The 18,353-nt window shown below is 36.7% G+C and overlaps 1 protein-coding gene across 3 annotated transcripts in view; it reads left to right on the forward strand.

Annotated features, from left to right (window-relative positions):
* PDE11A (phosphodiesterase 11A) overlaps positions 1-18,353 on the forward strand; it is a 136,411-nt gene that overhangs the window by 60,632 nt on the left and 57,426 nt on the right. For all 3 annotated transcript variants that reach the window (XM_084522984.1, XM_084522986.1, XM_084522985.1), the window contains exons 5-10: positions 1,300-1,364; positions 6,097-6,232; positions 7,494-7,569; positions 9,046-9,113; positions 9,485-9,577; positions 12,953-13,003. In XM_084522984.1, the coding sequence (XP_084379110.1) occupies positions 1,300-1,364; positions 6,097-6,232; positions 7,494-7,569; positions 9,046-9,113; positions 9,485-9,577; positions 12,953-13,003 (489 nt within the window). The remainder of the gene's footprint in view (positions 1-1,299; positions 1,365-6,096; positions 6,233-7,493; positions 7,570-9,045; positions 9,114-9,484; positions 9,578-12,952; positions 13,004-18,353) is intronic.

Consider the following 18,353-nt stretch of genomic DNA (forward strand, 5'->3'; position numbering starts at 1 on the left):
TTTCTATCCAAATTTTTTCTTTCAATTCACTGACTCTGTAATTGATTTGTTGCAAGGCTATGAGAAGTGTAAATGATTATCAGAGAATCACAAGACTGTATATATTAGCAGAAAACATTTGATTTCCTAGAGGAAAGATATGGTTCTCATTTCATTTAAACTAATAGAAATTAAGAACTTTCAATGGGGTATCCCTAAATTACACTAGCATTCATAAAAGCAAGATCAAGCTTTGTATTTCATGTATATATTCTGTTACAGAATTTTAATGTTTCTAGTTTTTCTCTTTCTAGACCCCCCACACAGGTTTTATAATTACAAAATTATAAAAAATTACATTCCTATCTTTGCAAGTATAATGTGATTTTTATTTTTCATAGAGCAGTACACTGTGTTTGTAGCAAGTAGGTTGTGGGTGGCATTTCATTTTTTTTCTGCTCTTAGTACTATTTCTACCTTTGAACATAGAGGGTTTTTTCCAAACCATACACAATGAGTTCTTATTCCTCTGGAGCAAATCCTGAAATGTGGACAGACAAGGTATTCAGATAAGCCTAAAAAGGGTCAAGGCTTTCTTTTTCTAAATAATATTAAATCTTAAGTTAAGTTGGAATAGGAGAATAGCATCTTGCTGCACAACTGAGCATTTTTACAAGTGGCAAAACAGTTATCTTCCTGATTCTGCCTGTTTTGGGGTGGTTATATATATATATATATTTATATATACACAAATATATACACACACACACACACAAATAAAAGTGGGTCTTTAAGGAGTAACTCAATACGAAGCCATGTCTAAAATATCACATATATCACATGAAAGACTTTTACAATACAGAACTGAAGTAGAAGGTGGGTATTCATTAGCATCCAAAAATATTATCTGTGTCAAATCAGCTACTCTTAAAATGTTTCATTTGTGTGCTGTTGGCACATTATGTTCAAGGAAAATAGGTTACAATTAGTACTAAAAAAAAAAAAAAATCTGTTTATTTTCCTATATATAAAAAGCAATGAAGTTTGAGTAAAGCTCTGTAATTCATGTTCCAAAGTTCTTTGAGGGGGAGCATACTGTTGCAAAAATAACTTAATGAAGGAATATCAAACTATTTTATTTAGTTTTGTTTGTTTATGAGCAATGCATAGCGTGTTTGAACATGAATTGGAATATAGAGTTAATTTTTGTTTTAGAATCACCAGATTAAAATATTATTTAAATATAGGAACTTTATGTTAATGTTTTCTTGATATATCTATAATTTTAATAACAATTTTATTTCCTTTTTGATGTGACAGGTGGTGAAATTTACAAAATCCTTTGAGTTGTTATCTCCAAAATGTAGTGCTGATACTGAAAACAGGTTAGTACTCATTTCTTATATGGTTAATGGATTACTTCATTTTTCACAGTTTTGAATTTGCTTCATCTTAGTTTTATTTTACTACGGAGCTTTGGGTAGATTTGGTTGAGGAATGTGAGCTTACTGTTTTTACCAGGACAAGACTCCTGTACACTTCAAATGAAAAATTGCTTGTGTCAATATTGCTATATACATACTAAAATTATCTGAACTATCTCAGAGGAGAAACCAGGAAATAACTAATGCCTTTTTATTGTTGAACTTGTGGAGAATACACAAATGTCATTTTGATTGGTTAATACTGAAGTAAAAATTACAAAATTGTTTTAAAATTGTTTGTTGATCTCTTACAAAATGCCTCCTTTCAGTTGCATTGAAAGACTTCCAGTAAGATTTGATTTTTGTTCTTGTCAAGTTGGAAAATCTAAAAACCACAGAGAACATGAATTTGCTAGAAATTGTGTTCCTGTTACTGAATCTGGTGTGGAACCCCAGTCAAAATAAATGTGTATGTTTTGCTTGGCAGGAGCTGTATTTAAACATTGACAAAAAGCTAACTGTAAGAAATAATAGAGATTTTTGTGGAGTTATTGTATTAATTCCTACAAGATAATGAAAACCAGTAACAAAAGTTCACTTAAAAGCTCCTACATACCAAAGGAGTGGATGAAGATTCAGGGTTATTGTGAGAAGGTTTCTCCCATCTTTTAGAGCTCAAACCCAGTGATTATCTCAAATGTGAAAAAAAATATATATGTAGAAAAATATGTACGCAGAAAAATCATACTTATTTCCCATGCAGAATGATTGTCATAATGGGGTAAGCCTAACCTTCTGTCCATCCTGCTTTCTGTAACTTAGCAGGCTTGAAGATTACTTTGTGCTTTGCCATATGTAAGCCCTTTAAACAACATTCAAAACATATTTATGGATTTATTCTGCTTTTAGTGCTTTACTTCTTTACCTCCAGTGTGGTAAGAAGTTACCACTTACAACGTGCACATTCACCTTAGCCAAGGACTCCAAATTGTGCCAGTTCCTAATTATTTATGTTTTTCATGGACTGATCTCAGCATTACAAAAATAGTAGCTTTATTTTACTGTTTTTATTTTAGTATATTGTCTGTACAGGCTGATGGCAGAGTCTGGGTCCACAAAGAAAGACAGTGGTAGAAACTAGATCTCTTCCATGCCCTATCCATCACTGAAGGGTGATGGATTGGTGAGGTAAAATTGGGAAAGAAAAGCAAGTGATTAAAAGCATCACTTTAAGGTTAAATATGAATAAATATTCTGAGAATCATAAGTTACTTCTTTTGACAAAAAGCTTCAGAGTAGCAATTGTTCTTTCCTTGGTCAATTAAAAGGGTGAAAATAAATCCCTTTTGTTAAGGGACAAGGGATGTGGTTGTTCTTGTTTTTCTCAAAATTGATCGGTAGCCAGATTAGTCAACACAATGTAGAGTGGTGTCAAGATAACCAAGCTGGCTCATTTCTTGTTACCATAGTTATGCTAGCATGTTACCAAAAAGCAATTTGTAGTAGCCTGCTCTGCATGCAGTCAAGTAAAGATTATTTTAACTTTGGTCTGAGGCACATGAATAAACAAACTGGTAGTCGGTGTAATAAGACTTATAAAGGTGTATTTCTGTGCATCTTAATGTAAAGGCTTACTGGTTTTCTTTCATTTTTCATCTAGTGGAGAGTGAAGTTGGTTTTACAAAGATCAAGTTTAGACTGACAGATATGATGTCACATTTGGATCTAGCACAGGCACAGCTTGAGTTGTTGGCACTATAGTGGGAAAATAAAGGTTATTTAGGGTACAGAACAATGCCAGGAGCCCTTGACATTTGAGCATTTCTTCTAGTGAGTTTTGCCCTTTCTATTCCACATTCTACATCCCTAACTGATGGTAACATCATGAGATATTTTATGAAGGGAAAAATGGCAAGGTGACTTTCTTCATCACTACTCTAGTGAAGATAAATACAATTTATTTGAAATCTTAGTGGAAATCCCAAGATTATAGGCTGAGAATCATTCTAGTTATAAACTTTATCTGAAGGAGAGAAGGTCCAAGGACAATGTATCTTATGTGCTAACACATTTTCTTTGGTTTTAGAAGAAATTAGCTTTTCTTTTGCCTTTCTTATCTGTGCCTAATAACAGCTCACCTGTTTAGTCCTTGAATATTATAATGAATATTCACATCTTATCTTATTTTCTGTTGGTTGTTAAGAAATACCTTGCAAGGCCACGCTTGTATTATTCTGTTCAATTCAGCAGATGCCAACACACACCAGGATTGAGTTCAATTCTTATTCATAAAATGCTCTCCTTTTTGTCAATTACATTGTTCTTGAAGCGCAGTTTTGCCAAATCTCTTAGTTTTTTTCTCTTTGGAAAAAAATATAAATAAAATAAAGCTACATGAATTGTAGAAGCCTTGAGGGTTCAGTTTGGATGTACCAGTGAGAAGATGCTGTGAGCTATATCTTTCCTGCACAGAAGTCATTTTAGTGGCTGATGTAGCTGAGATTACTGTTCTGCAACCAAAGTATCAGAGGTAGAGGGAAGGTGAGCAGGCTGAGCCAGGGGGTGGGTTGCTTGCTGAGGAAAATATTTGTGCTCCCTCCCAGCTGGACAGGTACAAAGAAAGTTCTGAAATCCCTGCTACTGCTGTTTCACTGTCACCATGCCTGGGGATGACACTCACTTGTGTATTGCCTGATTCCTTGCAGTGTTTTTATGCTGTTTAAGACATCTGTTTGCTCTCTTAGTCCTAGGAGTTTGTGGGTTCATGGGAACTCCTTCACATGAAAGAGTCCATGTCACATTAGAGACGATTGAAGGTGCTCATGACTCTGGCAGTACAACCTCCCTGCTGTCCCATGTATGTTCTGTCATCCCTGTCAGGGAATATCACTTTGGGGAGAGTCCACGAGGATGCACCTGTGTGAGGGAAGCCTGCAGCACTGCTTGGTGCTCAAGCTGGATTTTATTTTCTGTCTGGCACATGGTGCTGCTCCTTGCGTGTGGGCAAGACACGGGGGCAGTGGTGTGCAGCTGCCTGCATCAGTCCAGCAGCACTCACTCATGGCTTTCCACAGTATGGAGAAAATTGTTGCTTGTAATTTTTAGAGGAGCTTTTGATTGTTCTGAGTTGCTGAGGATAGAGAGGGAGCCAGCTGTCTGTGATTTGCATCAGAATTAAGCATTGATATTTCCTCCTGGTGAAAGTTGAGTGCCTCCCTCCAGAGAGCAGGTGTAAAGTACTTGCTAGGATTGGGGGAAACATAGTAGAACATGCTTCTAAAACTTCTTCCTGAAATATGTCATTTCTTTTACTTTAATTTATTTGCCATTTAAAATGTGTGACACTCATAATCCAGTCCTCATTTAAACTGTCTTACATTATAATGATAATATTATCCAGATTTTTAAGGTATGAACTGGGAACTACGTGTTTGAAATTAGATTTTTATCTTTAAAGATTTTTCCTTCCTCTCAAGTATATTGATGTCCTGAAATAAATCTTAAATTATACAAATAAATTTTGTTACTTAGCTTAAAAACATTTTACTGTAGTAAAGGTTCCTGTCAAAGTGTAACATTTATTACAGTCACTCAAAATCCTTATCCCAACTGAAAGCAGATACACTTAGATTTCTTTGTGTAAATCATTATTATTATCTTTATTTATAGCCTTTTAGGACTATTGAGTTTTCTTTCAAATAAATGAGTTGAATTAGTCTCCAGAAAATTAATGCTGCCGACAAAAATCAATCCTTTCACTTTGACTGAGTCTTCCACACATTCTACTGTGCATCCTTCATCCCTGTCCATTATTTTGAGGTTTCAAGCCATAGCAGTCTTTTCCATAGCTGCTCAGTGTCACTTTTTTTTCTAAGTAATGTTTCTCAGGTGCTGAAAATTCATCAGTTTTCTTCTCAAAGCTAAGATAATATGCATTTATTTATTCACACAGAAATAGGTACCCCTTGCCAATGTCAAAAAACAGTTTACAGTAAGTCAATGAGAATTTTCCTGTGGATTGGATGAGGACTTGAAAACTCTGTGTCTACAGAGATCTTAAGCTGTGGTGGAGTCTGGTGTGTCAAGCCCCTAATTCTGGTGTCTTATGCTTGTTTACTGACATTCGTAGCTCGTATATCTACCAGAATCCACCTACTGTAACACACTTGCTTTATTGATTTCAAAACTTATTTCATAATCTTTTAATCAGCCACTCTGATCCAGCACTCTAGACCAAATAAAAAATAAACAAGGCCTTTCAGATGACAAAAAAAAAATATAAATGGAAGTATGGATTTTAAATAACTCAAGTTATTAGTCTAATTTGAAAAATTAAAGTCTGAAATTTTGCTTTCAGCTAGCTTTACAGAAAATATTTAGAACTGTTTTCTTTTGATGAGCAGAAATGTGGAACATAATTCTGCTATTGATTCATATGTCAATGCATTTTATTATTAAATGCATTTATTTTTCATAAGAGGACAATGCTATTTTCAGTAGAAAGAATTGTGTAAAGGGAATAATATTTTGGTGTACTGTTCATATAGATACCAAGTTATTGTTTCATAGGTAATGCTCAGTAACCATTAATAACTGAACAATTCTGCTGTTCCTATGAATATGCCTATAAGACATGCTCAGCTTTCAAGCAATGTTGACCATTATTTTCTTCTCTTCCTATACTTTTTGGTAGTTTCAAAGACAGTGTGGAGAAATCATCGTCTTACTCTGACTGGCTAATAAATAATAGCATTGCTGAACTAGTAGCTTCCACAGGTCTCCCAGTGAATATCAGTGACGCTTATCAGGATCCCCGCTTTGATGCTGAAGTAAGAGAGTTTTGGAAATGTAAATATACTTTGTATTTTTGGCATTGCTATTAATATAGTCAAGTTTTATAGTTATATTCAAGTGGCTGTAAAGTGTGCATATTGTTTTTGAATTATTTTTCCTTGCTGTATGTCCTCCTTCTGGTCTGCTGGTGTTGAAATGGCTTTATACAGTAAAAACAGGTCATAGAATATAGGCAGTTACTGGTCTGCTCGTGATTTATTTTTTTTTTAATTTAAGCAATGCTTTCCACTGCCAAAGTTCTTTGAGATTGAGGCAAACTGATTTTATATTGCTGAAAATTCTTCTGTTGTAGTTTGGTGTCAGCAATATCATCATTGTTAGCTGTTGGGGTGACTGGAACTATACACAGAGTGTGAACAGAACCAGTATCTAAAGAGAGAAATGTTGTTTCTGATCTAACTTAGACAACTGCCCTTTTAATTTCATAATTTGCACAAACCAAATACACACGATGAACTTGTGAAAAGAATGAGATGCTTATCACTCCTAATAAATGCTCCATGTGTATCCTAACATGTTTGTTCCAGTCACAGGTACAGATGCAGATTCAAATGTGTGTGTGCATGCCCCTAAGTAAATGTTAGAGGCATAGGGAAGGACAGTCGTCACTGCATTCTGCCCAGTGAAACGGTATTACTGTGGGAGACTTGGCCAGCAGTTGGGCAGCTCATTAATCAGTGGGCAGTCTTGGTCAGCAAGCTTGCCACTACTACAGTAAGCGTGCTTGCAAGTGTTTCATGCAAGAGTTTCCTTGGCTCCAGTTTTATTGCGTATGTCATTATGGGTAATAGATCTCACACCAGCAGAATTTCTCAAAACAAAAAAATAAAAGGGGCTAGCCGTAAAAATGTATGGGAAAAAATGTGTTGATGTTAATTTATTCAGAATTTCAAAAAGTACAATTAATGCCTGGGGTCAATCTCTTGCCAGAGAGATATGCTGAAATAAAGCACATCGATCCTTGATATGTTTGTGGTTGTACTTTTAATATGTCATGTCCTGAATAATTCACCCATCTCATATCTGTTTCACAGTTAGTCCGTTCAAAGTTAGAAGTGCTACCCAATTTGTATACAGAATATAATAACTTAATAAAAAGGGCAGCAATTATTTTCTGTTAGAGGATTCATGTAAAAATTTTATTCTTAAACTCAGTTATTGCAATCAATTATTTCTACAGAAAGTCAAGTGTAGTAAAGGAGGAGCATAATGGAAGCTCTCATTTCTACATTTTAGGCTGACCAGATTTCTGGCTTTCACATAAGGTCTGTTCTGTGTGTTCCTATATGGAATAGCAACCACCAAATAATTGGTAAGGCCTTCTGAAGAGCTTCCCCTGTTTTTGTGCTAATGTGAATTTAATTCTGTCTTTTTAATTCTGTGTTCCTTTTTCTTCTTTTTCCCAGCTGAATATTGTTAAGAAGTTACGGTACCTAGGATGCATGCTAAGTATCCAAGAAGGGATGTTTTGACTTGGATACTGTATGGACTTTTTCAGCTTTCCCACTGTGTTATTGTTAAGTTACATATTGTATTGAAACTTGAATACAAAATGAGATGAAAATTGAAATGCTAAAAATGTTACTGAAAAAAATGTTCCATAAGTTTTGATACTTTTTGACAGTCTGCCTTTTTTTTTGTGTACAACTCAGGCAACTGTTTCTTCAGTCCAGCAAGGTGGTCATTTCCCTCTTTAATGATAAAATACATGGTCAGGGCCAACCTACTGGAGAGACTGTGGCAGCTGTCAGGGTTGCCTGTGGTGGTGGTGTGTGCTGGATCAGGACATGACAAGGTTTTACTGCCTGTTTGATAGGATGCTTCTCAGCTATGATGCACCTGCAATTGGCCCTGTATTATTTCTGGCTTTTGCCACAAAAAGGAGCGCCATTTATAAATAAGTGCCAGGTTTCCTCTATAACTTTCCACAGAATAATTCAAGTCAAAACCATAGCAATTGAAATCTGCAAGAGCAAGACCTGTGTGTTGTGGCTGTTGGTGAGAGCTGAAATTGGTAGTGCTTTGCTGGAGGTGCTTAGTGCCCTGCAGGATCAGGATCTTTGAGCTTAATCAGCAGAGGTGACATGGGAAAAAATCCTTTTAAAAATATGGCTCATTGTGAAGTGCATATTACCTTAAAGAACTAGAAAAACTCAACCCTCTATTGCTGATAGCTTTTACTGTTTTTCTAAGGGCATATTGTAGCTAAATGAAACAGAAATGGTCTGTTTCAGTATAACTCAGTATTAGTTCAGCTAGAGCTAAGAGCTTTGACCACTTTTTCAAGTGGTTTAAGGAATGACTTTTTTTTCATTATTCAATAAATTCGTGGACCGGTCATGAAAAAATATTTTTTTAAAAAATGACATATACCCAGGTGATGCCAAATTAGCTAGTATTTAGGAATGAAGATACTACTCTGGCAAATTATATAAGTAACTTCAAATTGCTAGCACAAGTTACCTGGTTCTGTTTGCCAAGTCCTTAAGTTCTTTCTCAAAGAGATATTTAACCTTTTGTGAAAGGCATCGTCAGTCACTTTCTTTAGATCTCCAGTATTATAGTTACAGGGCAAAGAGTAACAGTTGAAAATAATAAACTGAGTCCTGGTAACAGAAGTCAGACTTTCACATATCAATGTCTGCTTAATGTTTTTCGTAATAAATATTTTCAATTTTGCTTTTCAGTTTGAAAACAATGTGTTAGAAAATATGTTAGTAATGAATAGAATATTCTGCCTTATGAATTAATGAATAAAGATTGTAATTCATATTTATGCTTTCTAAAGGGGTAGCTCAAGTGCTGAACAGGCTTGATGGGAAACCCTTTGATGATGCTGACCAGCGACTGTTTGAGGTAAGAGATGTTCTGTTTTGTAGCAATAACAGTTCTTCAACAGAATTTGGTATTTCTGGGTAGTGCTACTTCAGCCTACTTTAGGGAGGTGGGTATAAGTTGTCTGTATTTGCGGTTTACCATTAGTTCTCAGAAGCTCTCAATAAGATTGCATCCTAATCAAAACATTTCTCGCATCTGATCGTTTTCATCTTCTTGAGAACAGTGACTTACATGCATTCTCAAGGTAACCTGTCTAAACATAATTATTGCTAATATTTACATGTACTTCCTTTTCAGTTGTTAAGTATTCATCTTCATGTTTGTATTATAACAGAATGTAAGTTGATTTCTTTTTCTCCCCTTTCCCTTCTCCCCTTCTCTCATTTTAGGCTTTTGTTATTTTTTGTGGCCTCGGCATCAACAATACAATTATGTATGACCAAGTGAAGAAATCCTGGGCGAAACAGTCTGTGGCTCTTGATGTACGTGTACATCTTACTGAAGCTTTTCACTCACAAGTGTCATATATAAAGAAAGCTACTGCTTCTGAATTTCTTGTAGTTAGAAAAATTTTCTATATATCTACCTCTGCACCTGAGAGCATTTTCTTACAGTAATACTGAAGCAAAATTTCCTCAGAGTACACTTAGCTGGGAAACTCATGCAAAACTCTAATTTTGAACCTATCTATAACATTTGATTTCACACCCCTGCTTTTTGTATTTATTTATTTTTTTATTATTTGTTAATGTCAGGAGGGAATAGTGATAAGAAACTAATTTCTTACAGGTATAGATTTAGGAATGAGTTTAGGTGTTACATTTATTTTCCTGTTCATCAGTAACCGAAAATTTCTTAAATTTGATATTTTACATAGCCTGCTGTCTTTTTTATTTTATTTTATTTTTTTTTTTTTTTTACTTTTATAGTGCTGTAAAGTGTAAATGAATAGTACTGTGAACAGTGAAAAAAATTGATCATCAGGTTTTTCAAAAGCAGCACCTGCTGAACCCTCATCAGATATGGCTTGCTAGAATAAAGTCAGAGCAGGATCTCTAGCAGCTCAGTAAGCTCTGCAGTGGGTCAAAGCAAATACATAATGCAAGGTACCTGGCATTCCAGCACACTTCCTGTCTATATAAAATGCATATAGAGTAGCAAAATGGATAAAAAGGTTTCTCTCTCTCTCTCTCTCTTTTTTTTTTTTAACCCCCTATCTTTGTAGGAGTTACTTTCCCTGTGTTTATTTCCTATTCATAAAGAACAAAACCTACAAGCTCCAGTAAAACAAACTCTAAAATTTCAAAAAAATATGGCTATTTAAAGTCCTAAGCTAATTCAACAATAAAGTACTATTCTCTATTATATTCTGAAGATTTTATACATAAATATATTGAAAATAATCTTGGTGAGAACAAAGCTTTGAACTTTGAGGATAGATTTGCAGATTTACATTATCCCTGCTAATAATGCAATAATGGAGGATGGATTGAATTAAATTTAAGATCTTTTCAAAGGCATTATGCAAGACTGATATTTTTTTAAAACATTCTTTTAGTGAAATGGTAACATTGCTAAGATCTTAGTATTGTTATAAATTTCACATCTGATAACAGAAGAAAATGATCTAGATATCCCTGATGTGTGCACACTAACTGTAGAACTCCTTTGAATTTACACAGTACCCACCATTGTGATAAGAACCACTAAAACAGTGTTAGTCTGAATGACATACGAATTTCTCTCTATATTAAATCAAAAATCAAACCAAACTGGATTTCTATGAAGACAGCATAATATTTTTCCTCTCCTTTAGGGTTGAAGATGTTTGTCTATGTATTGGGAATTAATCCTGTAAAGCATATAGATGTGAATTATTTTTAAATCAATAGGACTACTCATGTTAGAAAACATTCTAATCATAAGTAGCACTTTGATTATTCCTATTTATTTATTCACCTTGGAGGAAAAATGAAAAACCTTCCTATTTGGTCCTTCAACAAGATTCCTTATTCTTTACATATCACAGTCTTGAATTACTGTAAGCCTTCATACGCTGCAGTTATTTGTGCAATATTATAGCTTAGACTGAATGTTCTCCCTGGTAAGAAAAACAAGCAATGCCAGCTTTCACACTTAGATACATAGGTATGAAAGTTAACATAGAAATGTATTTACTACTGAAACCAAGGATATTTAAATTTCTTGCTTTAGACTACAGCTTCTTTCTTAGATCTGAAAAAGACTAATAGTCATATAGCTTGAATGTAGATTATACATTTGATAAATGGCCACTGTGCTTCAGTGAAGAGTAATTCTATCTATAAATGAGCAACAACTCACAATAATAATTGTGTAAAGTGATTGAAGACATAGCAGAGAAATACTGAACAAAGAATGGTATATGCTGAAGGGCTGTGAATCCATTTTTCAGTAATAGATTATTACTATTTATGTCCTTAGCTAGGCTGACAGAGTGGCATTTCAAGATGACATTGATATCAGACATAAAATAAATCAATTTGATATGTACTATGAAAAGATTCTTATCCAAATATATAGATTAGAATTCTTGTAAGACTGACTAATAAATAGAAAACCTAAACGTAAATAAATGATGGGTACAGGTTGACAGTAGGGTGCCATATGGTTCTAAACAGGTTGCTGTCTTAAACATTAAGGATTCAAACTTAATTAAAGTTAGAGTAATGAAAATTAGGAAGGACTATACAAATCTATAGGAATATGAGTGCAGATAAAGGAGAAGCTTGACAAGAATGTTGGTATTAAGTGCAATCTGTCATAGCAGAAAACAATTTTTACTTAACTTAGATTTCTGAAAAACTGCAATAGGGTTGGATAGAAAACTAGATCCTTTTTGAGAAAAGATGATATATACATATTGAAAGTAAAATGTGGGACAGAAGTAAATTGGCATTTGTTATTTATTCTTCCATAGTGTGGGGGTGATTTCCAGTTGGTGAAAGAGAACGCCTTTATAACTGATAGAGTAAATGCATCTTGGACTTATTGCTACAAGATATTGCAAGCCAAGGGCATTTGAAATAGAGTAGAATTTAAGATGAAAAAATGATGAAAAATATTTTTAATTTTGAAATTAATAACAAAGCTTTAGTACACAAGCAGACCACGTGCTGCTGTGGGGTGAGGAGGGCCTGTCATTTCTAGGAATGCTCTGGGTGTGCAAGCCTGCTTGTGGACCACCACCTTGTCCCATGCAGTCAGACCTCCGTGGATCCAGCATATAGGATATAGCTTTTGCACTTTCTGGAATTATTGTTCAGTGCTAGTATCTTCATAAAAGGATATAATGTATTCAGCTTAAATGTATGCATACTTTTAGGTAATAACGCTAGGTGTGCATTACTTTGTGTGTTATATCTGATGTTTCCGTCTCCAGAACAGCAATGGAGAGAATGTCAGGCATAGCTTAGAGGTGCTAATTTGCATGTGCTGACATGCCACTCGCAGAGGCATTACAGCTCTACAGTATAGCAAAAGGTGTTATTTAAAGTCTATATACCTACTATTATTTTTTTTTAATTAAGTTCTTTCTCTTTTAACTGTAGAATTCCAGAACAATATAAGAGCAGTTATAATATTCAGTTACTGGCTGTGGTTCCCTGTAAAACTACCTGCAACATCAGGTAGTTTTACCTGAAACCAAACGATAACGTGTAACTAGTTATTATAAAGTGGTATTCAGAACTGAATTATCATGCATAAATATTAATTAAATTTGTTTTAAAAATCATTGATTAGACTGCAGTACAGAGACCTATTAATTCTACATGTCAGGTCTGATTTTTTTTATATTTTTTTTTTCCCTGGGACAGGTGTTATCTTATCATGCAACTTGTTCAAAGGCAGAAGTGGATAAATTTAAGGTAAGGATTTATGTTTTTGGTTATTTCCGAGAATATAACAGTAAATTAAAATGCATGTGGATTAAAGTTTTACTTTACAGTAAGTAGAAAATAATTAGCAATGTTTTATGGAGCGTGTACTACATGTTAGACTGTTACGCAAAGAAGGTAGAAAAAAAAATCTTTGAAAAAGATGAAAGATGCAGTGACGGGTGGAAAGCAGCAAAATACTATGGCCTCATCACCAGCTGCTGGAACTGCATATCAGCATGGGTTTGGAGGCCTCCTCAGCAAGAACAACCATAGTGGAGTTGAGGAAGAGGCTAAAGAAAATGAGAAAAACTTGAGACTTTGCATGCTTATAGTGTGGAAGTTTGCGTTTACTAACAAAGCAGAACAGTCACAGTCAAGACTGTGTAGAGGCTCAGAAGGTTGGATGTTGAAGGCAAGAAATCCTCTTTCAACTTCTTGAAGTGCCCTGGGCAGAAATGTAAAGCAATGTATGCTGAGCATAGCACTGCTAAGGACCAATAATTACAGAATTTCTAGGTTGGAAGAGACCTCAAGGTCATCGAGTCCAACCTCCAACCTAACGCTAACAGCCCTCCACTAAACCATATCCCTAAGCTCTACATCTAAACGTCTTTTGAAGACTTCCAGGGATGGTGACTCCACCACTTCCCTGGGCAGCCTGTTCCAGTGCCTCACAACCCTTTCAGTGAAGAAGTTCTTCCTAACATCTAACCTAAAACTCCCCTGGCTCAACTTAAGCCCATTCCCCCTCGTCCTGTCACCAGGCACGTGGGAGAACAGGCCAACCCCCACCTCGCTACAGCCTCCCTTGAGGTACCTAAAAAGAGCGATAAGGTCACCCCTGAGCCTCCTCTTCTCCAGGCTGAACAAGCCCAGCTCCCTCAGCCGCTCCTCGTAGGACTTGTTCTCCAGGCCCCTCACCAGCTTCGTTGCCCTTCTCTGGACCCGCTCAAGCACCTCGATGTCCTTCTTGTAGCGAGGGGCCCAAAACTGAACACAGTACTCGAGGTGCGGCCTCACCAGAGCTGAGTACAGGGGGACGATCACCTCCCTAGCCCTGCTGGTCACGCTGTTCCTGATACAAGCCAGGATGCCGTTGGCCTTCTTGGCCACCTGAGCACACTGCTGGCTCATATTCAGCCGACTATCCACCATCACTCCCAGGTCCTTCTCTGCCTGGCAGCTCTCCAACCATTCCTCTCCCAGCCTGTAGCTCTGCTTGGGGTTATTGCGCCCCAGATGCAGGACCCGGCACTTGGCCTTGTTGAACTTCATGCAGTTGACCTCAGCCCATCGGTGCAGCCTATCCAGATCCTCCTGCAGAGCTTTCCTACCCTCAAGCAGATCGACACACGCACCTAACTTGGTGTCATCTGCGAACTTACTGAGGGTGCACTTGATGCCCTCGTCCAGATCATCGATGAAGATATTAAAGAGGACCGGCCCCAGCACCGAGCCCTGGGGGACGCCACTAGTGACTGGCCTCCAACTGGACTTGGCTCCATTCACCACGACTCTTTGGGCCCGGCTATCCAGCCAGTTTCTAACCCAACGAAGCGTGCGCCAGTCCAAGCCAAGAGCAGCCAGTTTCTTGAGGAGAATGCTGTGGGAGACGGTGTCAAAAGCCTTGCTGAAGTCAAGGTAGACCACATCCACAGCCTTTCCCTCATCCACCCAGCGCGTCACTCTGTCATAGAAGGAGATCAGGTTCGTCAGGCATGACCTGCCTTTCATAAAGCCATGCTTACTGGGCCTGATCGCCTGCTTCCCCCTACATTTTCATGCAAAATCCTGCCTTGCCATGGGGCAGAGGATAGGGGGAATGATGACCTTGCTCTTTCATTGTTGCCAATGCTCTTTCATTGTTGCCAATGAAAGAGCTGCTTTTGTGATAGGCTTTGTCCTTTTCTTCTTGAGATAACACTAGGGAAATTTGGTCTTTCGTTGGCTGTGAGGAGTCTGTGTAGTAGAGGGCTTCTCAGAGCTGTATGAGAAGCTCCCATGGTCTCCCGTACACAAAGTACACCAGAAGCTGTCGTGAGGTCTGGGAAGGAGGTCTGGGTGTGGGTAGTTGTGAACCCACACCAATAGCCTCCCCACTGTCTGTCTGATAAGTGCTTGGTGGTTGCTTTGAAACCTGTCTGGCTAGGTGCAACCTCTAAGCATCATGAAGGTGGATGTGGTGAAAGGTCAAAGCTGTTGGTGACCTAGCAGAACCGGTACTGATGAGTTACATGGGCTGAGGAAGGGCAGCTATTGCTAGTTAATCAGCTTGTAGTTTATTGCCTAAACAATAGCTGTGCCTTAGAACTCTGCATTAATAATGGGTAAGAAGGGTATAATAATCTCTTCTCATAATATTCTAGCTTTTTGGATTCAGATACTAGTGTGAGGAGGGGCTATGCTACTTATTTTCCCAGGTGTCCTCATTAATAGATTTGCCAGTCTCCAAGTAAAGAATGTCTTGTCATTATCCATTTACCAGAAAGACATGCAACTACCTATTTAACTGTAAATGATAAGGTAAAAGGAAATGAAAAGCACTTATTCATTAGAAACCACAATAGATATACATTTTTATAAAGGATATAGATGAGAAAATGATGACTATAACCTAGCACTGCTTAAACTAAACTGAGATATTTTTTCAGAAGAATATTTCTCTCCTATATCTAGGTGTCTTGCTTTCAGTTCCTGACAAAATGAGTGCCAGGTAGTCTTTGTTCATGCTTTACACCAATGATTGCTTTTTTTGTTATAAAACATAAAAAAAAATAAATTAAAAAACAAAAAACAAAAACAAACAAAAAAAAAAAACCAGCTTGTCTTATGGGCCATCAACAGGGGGCTTATCCCTAGAGAGGGCAATCTATCCATGGGATGAAGTTGCTCCCATCTTCCCCTTTGCAGGGCTCTGGCAGCTGATCTGCCTGCCAAGGTCTCCTGGGGCATCCTGCCCTGAAATCTCTGTTCTTTTTCACTGTTTATTGTATTGTTATATTTTGTGTAAGCTCTATGTTATATTAGGGTCATCCTGTAGACTTGACTGGCTAGTAAACAATTTTTCCCTTTGGAGGTGTTTGGGGCTAAAGTGTCCCCTTTCTTTTCAGTGATTTATTGTCACGTGCCGGTGGAAATGCCTGTTACAGTTTACCTACGTTCTGGTTCAGTCAGAATAGGAATAAACACCCTTTATAGAAACATCTAAATGAGAGTAATGCCAGTAGTTCACTACTGGCTTAACTGACATGGGACCTAACAGTAATTAGTGACTTTGGAGTGACAATACATTTCAGATGACAGCTTTTCAACGTTTTATCTCTACGCATGCAGGAACTGCACACCAAGAGCTTAGAAATAATTACATATTATTCCTGCTAGTTCAAGCTGTTTATTTCTGTTTTTGCCATCTTATTTCATTATAGCTTTAGTAAAGTGGCTTTCCATAATTTTTCTTTGCCCAAAGTCTCGGGAATATTCCAATATGAAGCAAAAAATTGCAAGTATATTTGTACTTGCTCTATCTTTTAGCAACAAGTTAATTGTATTGCATTACAGAAAGCCTGCCAAGATTAAAGTTCCTTTTTACATGAAATTTTGTCAATAACTTCCTACTGTTATTGGATGAATTCACAAATTCTTATTATATACTTGGTGTGTTTTTAAGAATTAAAGCTCATTACCATGAGCAAGTTGCATGAAGTAAATAAAATTTATTTCAGTTGCTACTAATCCTGCTTGAGAATTAATAGAGCAACAACAAAAAGTAAGAAAACGGTAAGAAAATTTGCAGTTAAGTTTTTGGTAATCATTAGCACTTACACTAGCAGGCGCATCTTTCTCTGGAGGCCAGCGTGGGCAGGTGAAGAGCTGCTGGCCCAGAGGGGCCACCCACTGGGTCTGCTGCCAGCACCCAGGCAAGTGGGGATGGAAGGTGCACACTTCCAACACCCAGAGAGCTCGTTTTTGCAGTGAGGGAGAGAGCTTAGCCCTCCAGGCAGACACAAGCAGTATAGCAGAGATCTGGATTCAGAGCCTGAGCAAATTCCTTACTCTTTGCAGGTAATAGTCTGGCCCTAGGGAAGGTAAGGCCCTAGGGAGGTTTGCCATTGATTTTAGTAAGCCAGGGATGTCTGTGGCTTCATTTGGCATCTGTAAAATTGCATAGTGGTGTTCCCCATCACACCCTCCATCCATTTACTCATGGTAGTCAGTCTTTTGCACTGTGTTTTGATAGAACGAGATCTCTTGGAAAAAAAATAAAATAAAATTTAAGCTCCTGTCCTCTTTTTATGCCAGTTTAAAATGTATTTTAAGTTTGTATCAACTTTAAGTTGGTATGCAGTACAAAACAGACCCTTTTTCCTGAAAAGTTCAGTTTTTAAAATGAGGAAAGACATGTGGAAGCTTAATTGATGGAGTTTCAACAACAGCCAATTGAATCAGAATTATTAATCAGAACTAATTGTGGCATGCCATCATCATTCCTCTACTGGGGTTATGCACTGTACTTCCAGGTTATAAGAAAGAGGATGTTTTTTGAGATGTATGGATTTAAAATAAGAGTAATGAATAGATACAATTTATAGTATTCTATGCAGACTTTCCATTGCTAGATTATTTTGCTACCAAATATTTTTCAACCTTGATTTTAAATTTAAATTATGATAGACTCCTTTAAAAAAATAAAAAATAAAAATAATATCAGATATACTGCTATATTCTTCTAAACTGCATAATATTTTAATTTTTCTGGCATTTTGCTGCATTACTGTGATAGGTGGATTTCTAATACCATTGCTGTAGATCTGGGAAGAATTTTTTTTTTTTTGGTGAGCATTTGCAAGTAAAACAACAAAAAACAAAAATCTACCTTGAATGCAAACATTTATTATGTATCTGATAATGACTATCTGAAGTCTGAGCCTGATTTATCACTGCACTTCTTGCTTGCATCTACACAACTGCATTAAACTGGCACTGAATTTTGGCAGGATAAACCAAAGTAATGCACCAATGAATCATACCCACATCAATATTATTTTTTTGGAAAAGTTAGAAATGTGTATGATTTTTAAAAACTGGCAACTCAGTCCTCTCTTGTATTTTAGACATGGAAATGACAGAATATTTTATTATCTACTAGTGCTACTATTTAGCTATAAGCATTTCTAGTATTGGAATAGAAAGATCTATGACTAGTGAAGTCTGATTGATGCTATTCTATAGCATTGTCCTGCAGTGCCAGGTTTCTTCTCATTGAAATGCAGACTCTCCAAGCCTAAAAATAGTCATCCTTTAGGCAAATATAGAAAGCCAAGATACATGAGTAAAGAAT

The sequence above is a fragment of the Aythya ferina genome, assembly GCF_964211825.1.
Source record: "Aythya ferina genome assembly, chromosome: 6".
NCBI lineage: Eukaryota > Metazoa > Chordata > Aves > Anseriformes > Anatidae > Aythya > Aythya ferina.